At 37.2% G+C, this 15,779-nt stretch overlaps 1 protein-coding gene across 3 annotated transcripts in view; it reads left to right on the top strand.

Moving 5' to 3' along the window:
* The first annotated feature begins 8,091 nt into the window (after nucleotides 1–8,091).
* Nucleotides 8,092–15,779, top strand: part of LOC105827888 (muscle calcium channel subunit alpha-1) — a 44,646-nt gene continuing 36,958 nt past the window's right edge. For all 3 annotated transcript variants that reach the window (XM_036290830.1, XM_028190220.2, XM_028190221.2), the window contains exons 1-3: nucleotides 8,092–8,432; nucleotides 8,736–8,841; nucleotides 12,865–13,004. In XM_036290830.1, coding sequence (XP_036146723.1) covers nucleotides 8,092–8,432; nucleotides 8,736–8,841; nucleotides 12,865–13,004 — 587 coding nt within the window. The remainder of the gene's footprint in view (nucleotides 8,433–8,735; nucleotides 8,842–12,864; nucleotides 13,005–15,779) is intronic.

Below are 15,779 nucleotides of genomic sequence, written 5' to 3'. Positions count from 1 at the left end.
GGACCAGGTGATGTCGGTCCGAAATAAGTGACGAGCCGTGTACGAGGGAATTATATTTGCGCGAAGGCGATTCGGTTCCGCGGGCCAACATTATGCGAATGTCGGCTGCCAAAATGCAGTTTGCAGTAATGTTCGCTACAAAGTGCGACGGCAAATATAACGCCGGCCTCCGTCGACCATGGCGAATGAGTGCAGGCGCGTGCAGGAATGCACTTATCGGCGATCAGCCGAAACGCCGCGAACTATGGCCCTGACAATTTCGTTCCTTCAGCCATGTGACTAAGTAAATCCCGTGCCTTCCGCTTGGGTGAACGCGCGAGTTTTCATTCGCTACACGAAAGCTCGAAATCCCGGGATCGGCATCGAGCGTCTGAGCAAACGTGAATTATTTGCACCTAAATGCGCGCCACATCGCTACGCCAAATCGCGCTCGTATCGTCGCACGCGACAGAGATTTCCTCGAGCTTAATGAGATAATCGATTGCTCGTTTACTTGGTGAACTCGATTCATAATATTTTGTTTCTTCTTTCTTTCAGGAACTAAAACTGCCACTTTCAAAAGAAAGCCGTGAGAAAACAGAACAGTCTCTCTCCTTTGCTTTTATTACTTTTTGCAAATAATTTTTAAATTACTTTAAATAAATTAAACAAATAAGAAGTAAAATAAATCAATATAATTACAATATAAAAATAAAATAAATAAAAATTTGATTGTAAAAATTAAGTCTTGGACTTATTTAATATATTAAATCAATATCGATCTTTTGCACTTTTGAAGAAGAAAGATGGTCGCGAAAATACTAAAATCACACAGGAACATCACGATTGAAGTTAATGCATGTAATTTACTCGCAAACTAGGAACATTAAATCCTTTTGAAGAAATTACGTAAATTAAAAGCCTTATCTCTTTGTGATTTGTTTGACGTCATCTATAGTTTTCTGGGTCTTGTCCATAATCGTTTCCCTCGCAAACTCAATCACTCATCTACGTATCGTCACGTGCGTCTCTCTTAGGAGGGTGAAACGCCGGTTTCTTGAGTATCGCAGGCTAGATCGTCCTAAATGATCTCGGCTTCGTGACCCAGAGTTCGAGCTATTTTTAGGTACCTCCCACTTGGTTTTGTACGTGCACATAGGCGATTCCCCTTTGCCATCGGCATCCTGTTATTTCACCCGTTCACGACAAACACTGTCGCTTTTTATAGATATTTTTCTCAGAAGTAACGTTATCTTTTTTATTTTAACGAGATCTTTTTTATTCATTATCTCACAAACCTGTAGCTTTGTTTGTTTAGTAAGACAAAAAATCATGTTTCATAATGAATTAATCGTTGATTAGGAAATCTTTTTAAATTTTTGTAATGATTTATTTGCGAAATTTGGATTCTTGATTAATTTAAACAATTCAAGAAATCTAATCTTTATTTTTTTTACATAATAATAGAATTAAGAATGTAATTTGTTTTTTTTTTATTTCATTAAAAATCATCTGCTAAGTAATTTAAACTGTAATCGCTAATATTATCTGTAAGTAATTTTAAATGTCTTAAAAGTTATGTGATATAAATGGAGAAAAAGATATGACACTTTAAACAGATTATTGATGTTGTAGATTTAAAAGGATAATCTGGCGATCCATCAATTGACGAAATAAATTTCTCATGTTGCGAGAAAGAAGAGTGCATCGTTGAGTATTTAGCTATTTATGTATACGTATGCAAGGTATCAACGTGACATATTATCGCCTCGGATAAACGTCATCGACAAACGGAGATCCTTGAATGAGTTTTCCGATAAAGTGACAGGGAATATGTACACACCTGTATGTGATATGTATAATGCAATAATGCGAATAATACATAACTGCGATCTCTCTGCAGCTGCGAAGAAAAGCACGCCGCGGTTATTTATAATATATCATTATTGCACACCTTTTACTTTGTTTATGTGAATAAAATGTGCAAATGTCACGGCGCTACCGTCATGCTTTAATTAACAAGAAAATAAAATTAGCAACTACTTTTTTACCAGTAACTTGTCGCTATGTACTTCTTTGTGCCATTACTTTGCGCTCTTAGTTTTCCATTTATATTTGTTATTAACATTATTCGAATGAAGTTAAAGAATAGAATTTTCAGCTTAATACTCCTGTAAACTTATTTCTGTTCTTTTAAAGTATAACTCTCTGAAAATAAAAGAAATAATTTGTATATTCTTTCCAGATGATTAATTTACATACATTCTATTAAAATAAAATATTGTAAAGCTGTCGATATTACTTAAACTTGTCTCCGGTACAAAAAAATTACACGATTGGAATTAAATATAAATCGAGTTAATAAATCAAAGCACGTGCATTCCAGCTATTGCTGATTACGACATCAAAGAGATTATTATATGTGTGATCGAGAGAGAAAGAGAAAGTGAATTACAAATCGCACTTTGAACGACAGATAAAAGACGACAGTTCGACGATCTTGACGAATGTCCGGACGCGAAGTCTAGGGGTAAAAATATCCCCAGGAGTGTCGCTTCGAAAGAACTTCTAAACGCGATGCACCGATACATACAGCGGCAGGATAGAGTACGCAGTTATATACTATATCGAGCGATACTCGACCGCGATTGACAGCGTCTCGTTAAAGTGATTTCATCCGGAGCGTATTATTCGTGGACGCAAAGACGATCGATCGGTCGACGCCGCTTCGGACGACAGTATCCGTGGAATTTTTTCGACGAAAGGTGCATATCACAAAAATTGCATTTCTCTCTTAACAGGCAGCTCCGTTTCCCGATTTATTAAAATCATTGCTCGATACGAAGTACCATGACAATCATTATGATAATGGGATTCATGATATTTGTAAAGAAAATCAAAATGTAGAAAGTACCAGTTGTATTTTTTTATAAGTAAAATGATATTTAAGTAGTAATAATGTAATGAATATATTAACATACTATAAGACCCAGGAGGTCCTTATGCGCTTTTCCGTTTCAAGTCTTTGTAATTCGGATCTCAATCAAAATTTTCAGACCACTTTTAGTATTTAGAGGTAAAAGGAATTGCTCTTTTCGAAAATCTAATCGATAGAGTGGGGTATTTAGAAAAAAGATATAAGTGTTGAAAATTAAAATTAAAATTGAAAATAAAGTTTAACGCTTTTTCGCCCATATTGATTTATCGATTCAGATATTTAAATGTCCCAAAAGCCTGTTGAATTATCAGTTAGTGATAGTCCCAATCTACTATATCAATAATATACGTAACATATTACAAAAATACTTGTGTTTTCCTGTTTCTATTATAACTATAATCTCTTAAAAACAATAGCTGCTTAAATTAGCCAGCAATCTCTGAATCAGAACTAATCAAAGCTGCCGATGTAGCTGCGCCTAAATTCACGGATTTTGATCACCTGCACTTTTGATCGCGTGTCGCGTGAAGCAATGCAAATCGAGTCGCGTTGTATCGGGCGTCGCGGCATGATGCGCCAGCGGGAATTTACGCGTCCCGACAGCTGCGACGGTGACTCCAAAACTGTTCGCGAATTTTCGGTGAATCATTTATTCGCACGGCGAAAGATTCCCGCTGCATAATTTAGCAAATGCCGAAGTTCGCAAAAGCGACCCGAAGCGAGAGATACGTACAGAGCTACGCGAGCACGCACATGCACAAATGCACGTCCGCGTGCATGGAAGACGCGGACGATAGGATTAGCGGACAATGCGGAGCCGCGGCGGTGGATACGGATAAACGAAGCCGGTATCAAGAGAATAACGGGAAATCTCGGGATCAATCTTGGTTAAATGCTACGAGCGCGAGTTGGAAGGGTCGGATAATGATGCTTTGAAGATTTGCCCCCTGCACTTTGGATGTGGATTATGCATTAGCTTTGATTACATGTATATAAGGGATTCACATCACTGTTTAATGGTATGGAACATACAGGACACATTAATCCTGGATTATTTTGACGCATCAAATTATTACGAAACTTTCATAGGTTCGTCTTTCTAATTTATAATATACATGCGCGTATAAATAATTTTCAATTCACTAAATAATTGTGCTGTGGAACGGAATAAAAAAGAAGTGTTGCACTTAATAATTCGTTCGCCACAAAGTAATCTTATTTTTTTAGATATATCATATCGTGTGTTTAAATTGACCGCGGGATTTATTTGAGGTTGATTTAATTATGCGCCTTTACGCTTTTAATTTACATATTTACAATTGGATTTATCTGTTCCGCTGAATCTTGTCTATATTGAAAAACATATAAAATATGATATTAAATTGAAGCCGAATAAATTAAATATTAATAAAAGAAATAAAATTGATTCTCTCTTTCTCTTCAACACATTGATAATAGAGCGATATTGAGACTTTCAGTTGAAAGAAGCAGCGGCGCATATATCGTCGTCGTCGGGCGTTGTAGAATTACGCCAAATACTAGAGACTGTATGACTCATTTCTAGTTACGTGCCTCATTGCTATCTATAAATCTAAGCGAAGGCACGCCTATTGCATTCTATTTCGTTATTCTGAATCACAGGGGTCCTCTCGACGCAAATCGCGAATTTCGCGAATCATTGCATCGTGAATAATTAATAGATAAGGTGTCCTCCATCTCTCTATACCGATTTAAATAATCTGTACAATATGATACGCGCGTTCCCTTTCCCTTTCACGAAGTTGAGTGGAATTATGCCGCGAGATGCGCTGTTTGCTCTCAAGAACAATGACTCGAGGACAAAGTGGCTTGAACAAAACGCAACATAACGAGATACGCCGTGGAATATTTCGTGCGCGAGGCGGTACAATTCGTTACTGCAGCATTCCGCGGAATTCTGAGCGGAATCGTATTGTGGCTCAAAGTGGAGACGGCGGAGGCGATTAGATCACAGACAAGTTCACGTCGTGTCGCGACACGAGGCAGGACGAGGCGAGAAACTCATCCGTAGGTAGAGCTTTCTAGTATTTAGGCACACTAAATATAGCACGGACTCGGCTATAAATCCCAGATCTCCCGGTCTCTCTCTCTCTCTCTCTTTTTCTCTCGCAGCCGTTGCGACGTTTCCTTCGGATAAACGCGTCGCTCGGCGACGAAGGTTGTTTTGGGCATCCGCGACGATGGACGTGCGAGACGTGAAGAATTGGATTTCTTTCCGACACTTTCAATGACTTTTCAAACGAGCAAAAGCAAAGCGATAAGTCAGTTTGATGATACACTAATAAAACAATAGGTACATCGATATAAAATACCACAATAACGTTGGTTTAATAAAACAAATACTGATAGAATAAATCAGAGATTGCAATATTTGTGATTCAAGCGAAAGGGAGAATCAAAATTTTAAAATAACAATTAAATGTACTACATTAATAAAATATTTTTTAGAGAGAATTAAAATAAATGTATTTATATAAGTAAATAAGATACATTTATATTTATACATTTTTAATTGTATAAATTTTTTAAAATTTAATAATACATTTATTCTGATTATAGATAACTATATAGGTGTAGATAATTATAATTTATTCTGTTTGTTTCGCATGCAATTATTTAGCGATTATTTTATTTAGCAAAATGTTGCTTTAATAATTTTCGACAACTCTAAGCAAATATTTTAACGTAACTACGTCCATTTCGAAAGAAATAACCGTATATTTAGAATTATTTTACCAGTCGAGGTTCAGCTTCAAAGGGTTATCGTGCTTTTTACGGCACGGATTAGCGACGAACAGCCGCAGATTTACGGGATGGATCGGCCGAAACCGATCATGCCGACTTTTAAACGTGGATTTCGCGAGTTTTCTACGGCAAGAAAATTATTGAAAAAGCTGACACGCTCGTTAAAATTGCGAAGAATTGTCCGCTGCAATCGCTGGCGGTCCTCACCGCGAGCGATTTATTGTGCGCGATAGTGGGATTAGGGGGTCGGAAAAGCATCGACCGTTCGTATTGCAACGCGAATGTTACTATTGTAACGTTATCTATTGATTTCTATCACGAGTAATTGTCGTGTTACCACGTCGCGCGATCCGCATCCAATTTACGTGGGGATTTGCCTTTTCCGACGAGAAAACTTGAATAAATGTGCCCTTTAGATAACGTGTCCCGCAATTTTTCACCGCAATCATGTTTGCCTAATGTGAATGACTTATCTCTCTTGCATCTCTTCGTCGTACAATCAATAATACGGATATATGGATACGATGGGGAGTTCAAGGGAATTTACGATTGAAATCGAAGAAGAGCATAATTAATTGTCACTGAGATATAAAATATCACTAATGTATGGAATGAGAGTGGAATGAAATAATCTTTCTATTGTTTGGGAAAATATGAAAACCGAAGGAATAATCGCACAAATTTCGGAGGCAAATTAATCTTATTATTCAATTAAGGCGTAACAAATTTTCGGCCGCTCTCAACATTTCTCGCAATTGAGAGAAATAAATGACCAGATTTTCTGCAGAGAATACCGCAGCGGATAGGTAGCGCCGGGATCGGTAGGAAAGCATTGCTGCGCACGAAATAATCGAGTTCTTTTCATTCGACAGACCTGTTATCTTTTTATTGCACCCGCGGTGCAATCGAAAGCCCGCGTCGCTATGTATTATTCTTTTTGAATCGGGAGCGAAAGCTGTGCGACCCCCAACGCATTGTACACGTTGCTTCTGCCGGTGGATTTGTACCGTCAAAGATATAATTGCGTCGTTTGAGATCGAATACTCGAATTGCTTGGAATATTTCTTGTTTTTTTCCGGATAGAACGCGTGGGACTTGTATGTATACTGGGTCTTTTTTCCTTTTCTATGTAATATCCAATCTACTTTCTTCTTGCCACGTGCTACGTTTCGAAATCCTAATTTTATTGTACATATTAGAACAAAATCTTATCCAATTCCGAATAAAGGCGGTAATTTTACTCTGGAATGCTACTTTGGGTAAATTTTCTAGGTTAATTCAAGAGCAATGCAGTTCTTGTTATTAAAATGTTGATAGTTTAACATAATATTTAATAAGACTTTTTATATAAAAATTGTTAGTTTAATTATTGTAACACCTTACAAATAAAATAAAAAAAGTCTAGAAAAGAATTCTTAAAAATGTAAAATAAATTCTTAATCTGTAAACACTCGCGATCAAACTAACTTTGTCTGAGTAAACTGTTAATTTACTAATTAAATATATTACATACCAAAATATATTTTTTAATATATTTTTTTCTTAATTTCTAATGTTTGAAAATTATTATTTTATCGATCTATACAAAATATCTTAGTTTACAATTATTTAAAGAAAAAGAAAGCCACGTTAAAATAGCGATGGGACCACTTACTGGTTAATTATGTGCATGAATCTGGAGCAGGGTATTAAGGTAAGAAGTATTCTAGAATTAATCTGTTATTGAATTGATGCAATTTGAATTTGCAGAAAAGGTATAAGAGAAAATTGTGATAATTATCAACTAATCTATAAAATAACACACACTAATAAAGAATCGCGAAACTTGTCCTCCTCCATTTACATTCAAATATAAAAATTATTTCTCTAATACAAAAACTCATAAGTAAATTGTGTATCTTCGAAAATATTGGTAATTACGCGTGCGTTTTGGAAATGCTTTCGTGAGAGTGCACATCGAATCGCGCGTTTGTGAATGCATCGCGGCGTTAGCTCATGAATAATTATAATTTATAGGATACTCACCGCGATGCACTCGCACTCGACCGTTATGGTCGAAAGAGAGCTCTCTCTCTCTCTCTCTCTCTCTCTCTCTCTCTCTCTCTCTCTCTCTCTCTCTCTCGCTTTCTTTCTCTCTCTATCATTCCCTTTCATGAACCTCGACCTTTCATCGCAGGTCACGGAGGGAGCTTCGTAGCAGCCCAGTGCCGTAGCATGCCGGCGAGTTGCAGCGCGTGGTGGTGCGCCTCTGAGACACCGCGTCGATCGGCGTCGATCGCCACCATCTGCGTGGCTAGGCATCAATCCCTGGAGCGTCGTCGTGGGAGAAGAAGAAGAACGTGTGATCGTCGTCGTAGCACAGAAAGCACGGAGCTCGATACCAGCGACCGATGAGCGCGGGGGGAGATGGGGGCTCGGCGTTGGGCCCATCTGCTCGGCTGCCAGGGGCCCAGCCGAATGCCGCGACCCCCTACATCGCGATTCCCCCCAATGCCAGCCAGCAATCTAATGTCGACGGTGCAATGGATGCGACGCAGCTGGCGAATATGCATCAGCAGCCGCCGCCATCGCAGTCGGGCCCAGGAGCCGCCGGCGCAGCCTCCAAGGCGGCTCAGAAGAGGCCCGTCAGACGGGGGGGTAAGCCGCCACCCGATCGACCTGTTCGGGCGCTCTTCTGTCTGACCCTCACGAACCCTCTTAGGAAGATGTGCATCAGCGTCGTTGAGTGGAAGTATCCTTTTGCCCTCGCATACTTTTTTGGTAATTGGCAAGATGATTCCCGGTCTCCGATGACTATCGAGGAATTAAATATCAAAGTTCAGAGATCGCGTCCGATATCAACGATATTTGCGAACCTGACATTAATAACATGTTTGACATTAAGCTCTTCTCCAGATTGACCCTAATTTCATGTTCGATACGGTGTTGATAGTAGGGTCAATATTGGCGACAATCTGCGACGAAAGAGTTAACGCGCGAGTGACCACCCTGTATTTTCCTTAATTGACTCGATTTTATCAACGTCATTCCACAGACCCTTCGAATGGCTCATCCTTATGACGATATTTGCAAACTGCGTCGCTCTGGCCGTTTACACGCCGTATCCCTATAGCGATTCTAATCAGACCAATCAGTACTTGGTGAGTATTAGTATTTATGCATAAATATCACTCTAATTTTTTAAAATTTTAGTTTAGTATAACAATGCTAAACTCATAATAAATTATATCATTTTCTTTATAGCGATAACTGTAAAACTTTTTCCTTTAATTATTATATAATCTCAATGCATATTGTCTATTACTTTGATGTGTACCTATATGTGTAAAAATAGAAATTTCAAAATGGACTAAAAATAATCGCAATAACAATTATCTCGTTATAAATGATGCTGCCGGGAGTCCTTTTGTGCGACTTTGCCGAATGTGAAATAAAGCAATTTTACTGATTGTCTCATATACATATATATATATATATGTGTGTGTGTGTGTGTGTGTGTGTGTGTGTGTGTGTGCGCGCGTGCGCGCGTGTGCGTGTGTGTACATGTGTTTACATGTGTCTAAATTGAAAGGTGCCTCCTATAACAATAAGAGTAGCGGTTCCGTTCAACGAACCACACGAACATCTATCGAGTTATCGATTCCGAGACGGCATGTAGGGTTGGTGGCATGAAACTTATTCAAGCTGAAAGTTCAATAATTGTTCAATCTTGCTCAACATAGGCGTGTATGCTGTCCCGGTGCACCATAATCGGAAAACACGATTCACATGTAGGCCGTTTTAGCGCGAAAGTTAATCGAGATTATTCCTCCCTTTCCGATTCGGCGTTGGACACTTCAAAAGTCATTTATAATTGTCGATATTCGGAAACTGCTCAAGCTCGTTTGTAGATAAGGCTCGCAGAGATTCGGTTCACGCAGCGACAGAACTTGACACGTAGGGATTGCCTATTCGTCTGTATGCATAGAGAAACTGCTTGATAACAACTCGAAAATTCAGTTTTGCGTCACATTATGCTAAAGTGGGATCGAGCTGTCGTGTCGCACCTTGCCAAAGGGTGTGACTTCGTTTTGCGTCACTCAAAGAGGGCATCCCTTGCGCTAATTAATACCAGGAGGAAACTTTGCTGAGATTAGGCCAATGAGAAATTCGCGGAAAGCTGCTTGTGTAATGCAAAGTCGACTGTAACGTGACGTTCGTTAATTATCGAACGTAAAAATATTGATTCACATAAGCCTGTTAATTTACTTTTAGCAAAGTTTTTATCAAGATTGAGAAATACACTTTTATAATAGCCAAGTGGAAGGCATAAAGAATTAGAGTAAATAAACGATATGTACACATCCAAGATAATTGCGTGCAAAATATGACACTCAAATCCTTACTAATTAAACGACAAATTTTATTCAAATTTTTTTTCTAGACAACTATTTGCCGTACAGAAATCTTGACAAAGTTATATGTCTTATTCTATTTATTATATTACACATTTTTTATAAGATATCACTTTTTTCTTAGGGTTTCTGAAAAAAGCAGAGAATAAGGTGACTCCCTCCGGGAGAAGATTCGAATTCAGTCGCAAACTCTAAAAAGTCGCAAATCTTAAGATCGATCTTTACTTTTTTAAAAACTTTTTCGTTCTCCGCCCGACTCAATCGAGGTAAAACTCCGGCAACTTCGATCTTTTATCGCCACAAGATTATGAAACTATATTAGAAAATTGCAATGTACCTACTGAGCACACTGTGAACATTTTCATGAATATCTTACTTCTTCCTTTCATCTTTTAGGACAAAAACAAAACTTTTTTTGTCATTTGCGCGCAAAACTTAAAACAAAAATACAATTCAGTGTTTCTTGTAATCATTAGCTTTTAATTGTAGTAATTTTCGCAAAACAAGAAATGTTAATCAATCATAATATTTGATTATAAAATAATCATGATTAAAGGAATGTGGAATGCCGCAAAAATTTCTCTCCCTCTCTTTTTCTCTTTTCAAATATTAATTGAATATAGTGCAGCAGTTGTGAAATTATACGGGACAAATCGAACAGTTTAATCTCTCACAGGCAATGAAATATTCGTTAGTCGATTCTGGGTTTTAATATCACAGCGACGGATCTATTATTCGGCAAGTGCACTTGCGAATAATATCTATCTTCCTGGCTTTATCACCTGCTCTTCTCATATTTCGCTCATACGGCAGGCATATGTGTTAATCTTCATATGAATAGTAGAAAATTGCACGCGGTACTACAATACATTTTTCTAATGAAAAATAACGTCGTAATAATGGAATGTATATGAAAGTATGTATATATGATTCAAAGGAGAGATAGAGAATTAATTAAAGAAGTTTTTTTTTATGTTTATAGAAATAAACTTAAAATGAAGTTAATAAATGTGATAGAAAAATATAACTGCATTAATATTTCACTTTGCTCTCTTTTTTTTTTCAAATACAGTTATTTAATCTACGTACTATATAACAAAATAGATTATTTTTGTTCTAATTAACTTTATAGCTTAATAAAATATATACTGAAAAAAATTACGAAGTAATGTGAGATATGAAAGTAAATTCTCAAGTTCGTCTAAAAATAATATTCGCGCTCCCAAAAGGAAGATAAATTCGTAATAAAGTGTAAAAGAAGACAACGCGACCATCAAAACTTTCGGGTTCTTCATATTCTACTTTGCGTCTTTAAAGTGACGTAACAACGTTCACGTGTCACGCATCGGTGAGCACATACACGGGCGGCCGACGATATAATGCGCGCTCGAGCCTATTTCAGCGGGCCAATAATCGATCGATTTCGGAAATTAACGTAATGGATGCCGGGCGGGGGAGGGAGGGAGGGAAGGGAGAAAAAAGGAAAGAGAGAGGGTTCGTATCCTCTGTGTGGCCGCGTTCGCGCCTTTCAACTTCCCTTTTAACATCCACTATCTCCGTGCGCCTTCTCGCGCGCAGCGGCTTTTTTCCATACCTCTGATGTGTACGAGCGAGCACTCTTCAGCCTTATTTTTAACCCACTGCTTCTTCCTTTTGTTTCGCCTGTTTTTCTCACCAAGGCCTGTGTCGTTCTTACCCTACCCGCCGCAACCATAACGCCATGCGTCGATTAATCCTTTTGCGCGATAGCCAGCGATGCTACTGATATACTACTGTCGACGAGTCGCGCTAATGAGATCGACTGAGATCGAAAAATTAATTATACATTCAGTCGGTGCATTTTATAAAATAATTATTTGCTTTCACGCTTTCCTTTGCTTTGTTAAAAAAATTTTGACATTCCAGCAATTCGAGCATCCCACATAATCATTTTGATAGTTTAATAAAATTATTTCCAGATATAGTTAAATTTTTAGATTTACTTTAGCAAAATTGTTCTTTTTGTGTTTTATTTTTACGCGATTATCGGTTTTATTAATCTTCCATAACCGACCATCTATCATTGAAAAAAAGATGAATACAGAAATAAGTTCAAAACAGTTTTGTATAGCTGAACTTTCATGACATGATAATTAATTAATTTCGTGGCTTTATATAACGAGTTAGTTAAAGTTTCGAAATTTGGAAAAGGGTTTTGCTGAAGTTCCTGCTATCGCAGTCTAATCATGTTAGAGTGAGGTAAGAGATTTTCTAAGAAAGAAGAGAGCAACAGGTTATGAGATTCGCATTTGTAAATAAAAAAATATTGCATTCAAGTCTTTGAAGAAAATATCGGTGAGCGTTGACACCCCTTTTCTCGACTGGTTAACGTCGATCACGTTCTCGTCGTAACTCGTCGTAATCCAACTGCAACCGCGACGCTCGTGCTTTAAATGTTTAACGAAGACGTCCGTGTACGTGCGCGCGAAACATTGTGTTCTCGGTCTCGTGCGTTTTTAATTGCAGTCCGCCGCCATTTGTTTTCACCGCTTGCTTTAATAGCCTCCCTCGTTGACATGGAACCGACGTGTCGTAGGGTCGAAAATTGCGAAAGTGTCTTATCACTTGACACTTATCAATCAAAGTGGCCTCTTTCCGATGCTAAGACGGCAGTGTACGTGAGGCCTTTCTATTTGTAACCTTCCTCAAAGGCTCTTTTAGAGGCGATCGATCTACACCAGTGCATCTCCCATCATATTTTTCACGGCGATTTTTCCTCTGGTGTTGCAGGAGAAGATAGAGTACGTTTTTCTTGTGATTTTTACGGTGGAGTGCGTGATGAAGATCATAGCTTACGGCTTCGTCGCACATCCAGGAGCTTACCTCCGCAACGGCTGGAATTTGCTGGATTTTACGATAGTCGTGATTGGGTGAGTACATTAACCTTGAAACTTTTGTCCCCTTTGTCTAATAAGAGCATACCTAGATCTTTTTTTAGACGGATTTTGAAGTATTGACTGAGAGAGAATATGTTGCACAAATAAGTTGAATTATTACAATAAAATTAAACACGCGAATACAACTTTAATTCTACAAATTTATATTCGCTGTCACATTCCTGGAAAGAGATTAACCGTCATTTTTCTCCAAATTTATCTTTCCACATGAATTTTCTAATGAATGGAGAAAATTGTTTAAAAATCACGTCACCTTGTAGCACCATAATAATATCCCCGATGTCGTTTAATAATACACTTTTCTTCGAATTCGATGGTCGGTGGGCGAGTGTCGACGAAGATAGCATCTAACAACCTATATCGAGTGCAAGTTAATTGGACCAATGCCGACGTAATCGATAATGCGTGGTGATCATATACACTTAGGCGGTGGATAGTTTGCACCTGGTGATGTCTTCCCAGTGCACATACTGTCGATGACGTTCGATGAACGTTAAGGCGCAACGACAAGTAGTGCAGCTTGAGTTTGACGTTCGCTTATCACAGATAAAACAAAGATTGAATATAATTACTTCCATGTGAAACATGATATATATGTATATATATAAATATATATATATCATGTTTATACATATATACATTTAATAGAATTATATTTAATATAAATTTCCAATTCAATTAAAAATATACATATTATAATTCCACAATTCCGTTTTACAAAACGTGGCGGAGAATATCGGTGGCAATGTTTGCTATAGTAGCTTAAAAAGCCTTTATCAGTAGAGTTTTAATATTTATAGAAGTTAAAAGCGAGTCTCATAAATAATAAAGCGATTTCGCTCTATTAAATATCGATTATACTGAAAGCACCTAAACAAAATTATTTTTTACGGAGTTATTGTATTTTCGTATTTTCGAGTACATATTAAAAAAAGTGAACTAAAAATTGTGACACTCGCGTTGCGAGCAAACACGGAAGCAAGCGCGTCGCATTTATTTCATAAAAACGGTAGTGTGCGCGAGAATGTCTGAAGCTACGGAAATAAAATTGATTTAAGCGCCGAGCTTTACGAATGAATCAGTTTGGTCATGTATTTCGTGAAGCGTAAATAAAGTGAAATTGACGGCGCGCCGAACGAGACCGAAGACGGCGGCGCCGGAAGGAAATATTACTCAAAAAGTCTTTCCTCGCCACTCATTGCAACGAAATGACGAGGAACTGTAAATTACCATGATATTATAAGATTGGAAATCAGCGAAACATTCCCACATATGTATATTCGGCTAATCGGTTGACATAATGTCGCGGCTCGCGCGTGTAAATTTAAATCCAGTTGGGTACAACAAGCGCGCGAATCGGGGATTGAAATTTTACGAGTGCCGCTTAAGTCGATAATACCCTAATGGATCTGCCCCTTTTCACATAGCTGAGCGCTGATAACTCCCACCGCAATTAATATTTCACGGATTGATTCTACACGTGGGATTTACATTCGTGATTGCTAAATCACATATGCGAGGTATTTATTAGTTTTATGAAATAAGGTAAATATTCTAGTGAACATGTCTCTACACTCTATACATGTGGACACTTAAACGAAATTGACTTCTGATTCTTATTAATTTTAAATGTCCTTTTTAAAATCTTAAATTTTAATTTAAAATTTTTTAAATATTTTTTAATATTAAAATTTAATTGTAATCTCTTTATGTAAATACTCTAACAGGTAAGGTTGTTCTTTATATAATATTCTGAAAATAAATTTGTTTCACTACTAGTTTAAAAAATTTATATTTTTATGAGGTTTTTAAAATGTTCAAAAAAACGATATTTATCAAGATAATATTCTTTTTATTTGTATTTTATTTAATCTATATCTTTGGATTCAGTTTGTATCTATTTTACATAAGAATATCGTTTTACACATCGATTTATAAGTTTTTTTTATTTTTTTCAGAATAATTAAAAAAATTTTCCTATTTTTGTATGGTAATGAGCAAAAGATTAACTAACTATTTTGTATGTGTTAAACATAACGTTTTATATTTCATATTGCAGTTAATTATCTAATTAGATCCTTTTATATCGTGAATCCTTATCGTAAAAAAATTCAACAATTTTGATTGTACATCGTTCACGTAGGTTACTGGGACATTTACCTTACATCTTGTTTTCTTAAAAATAATATCATGTTCCTTTGATGTTTATAAAAAAAATATTGAATCCGCTTGCGATAACTTTGCTGACAAAAGGTATTAGAAAAAATCATTAAATGCAATTGAAACATTGCTACGCAAACAGAACGGTAATATACAAGTTGAGTAAGCGCGGGATCTCAATAGGCCTTTAAATAATTATTATAATATTACTATAAGATACGGCACATTATATATACATAATGTAAATAACGGTACCCTATTTATGTGCGATCATTGATTTTTACAGAATAAAAAGACGAGAGAACTCGCGTGAATGCACGTATGTGCGCGTAAAAACACGGAGTTGGACAAACAGAGTATATCGGCCAACCTCTCCGCTGTTTTTTCCAGTTAATGATCCGCGATACGAATTTATTTCCTTAGCGAGTGCAGATTGTTTCGGGAAATATCCCTGATTACGGATAACTCAAATCGACAGGCGTAACTACCTGTCTTGAAGACGATTGTTTCGCATATCATATATCCGACTTGTCGGCCGATAACTTTATCGTTTTCGGTTAACGACACAGCGAATCGATCCATCTTAAT

The sequence above is a fragment of the Monomorium pharaonis genome, chromosome 8 (assembly GCF_013373865.1).
Source record: "Monomorium pharaonis isolate MP-MQ-018 chromosome 8, ASM1337386v2, whole genome shotgun sequence".
Classification (NCBI taxonomy): domain Eukaryota; kingdom Metazoa; phylum Arthropoda; class Insecta; order Hymenoptera; family Formicidae; genus Monomorium; species Monomorium pharaonis.
Note: the sequence above shows the minus strand (reverse complement) of the source record. Positions and strands in the feature narration are given on the sequence as shown.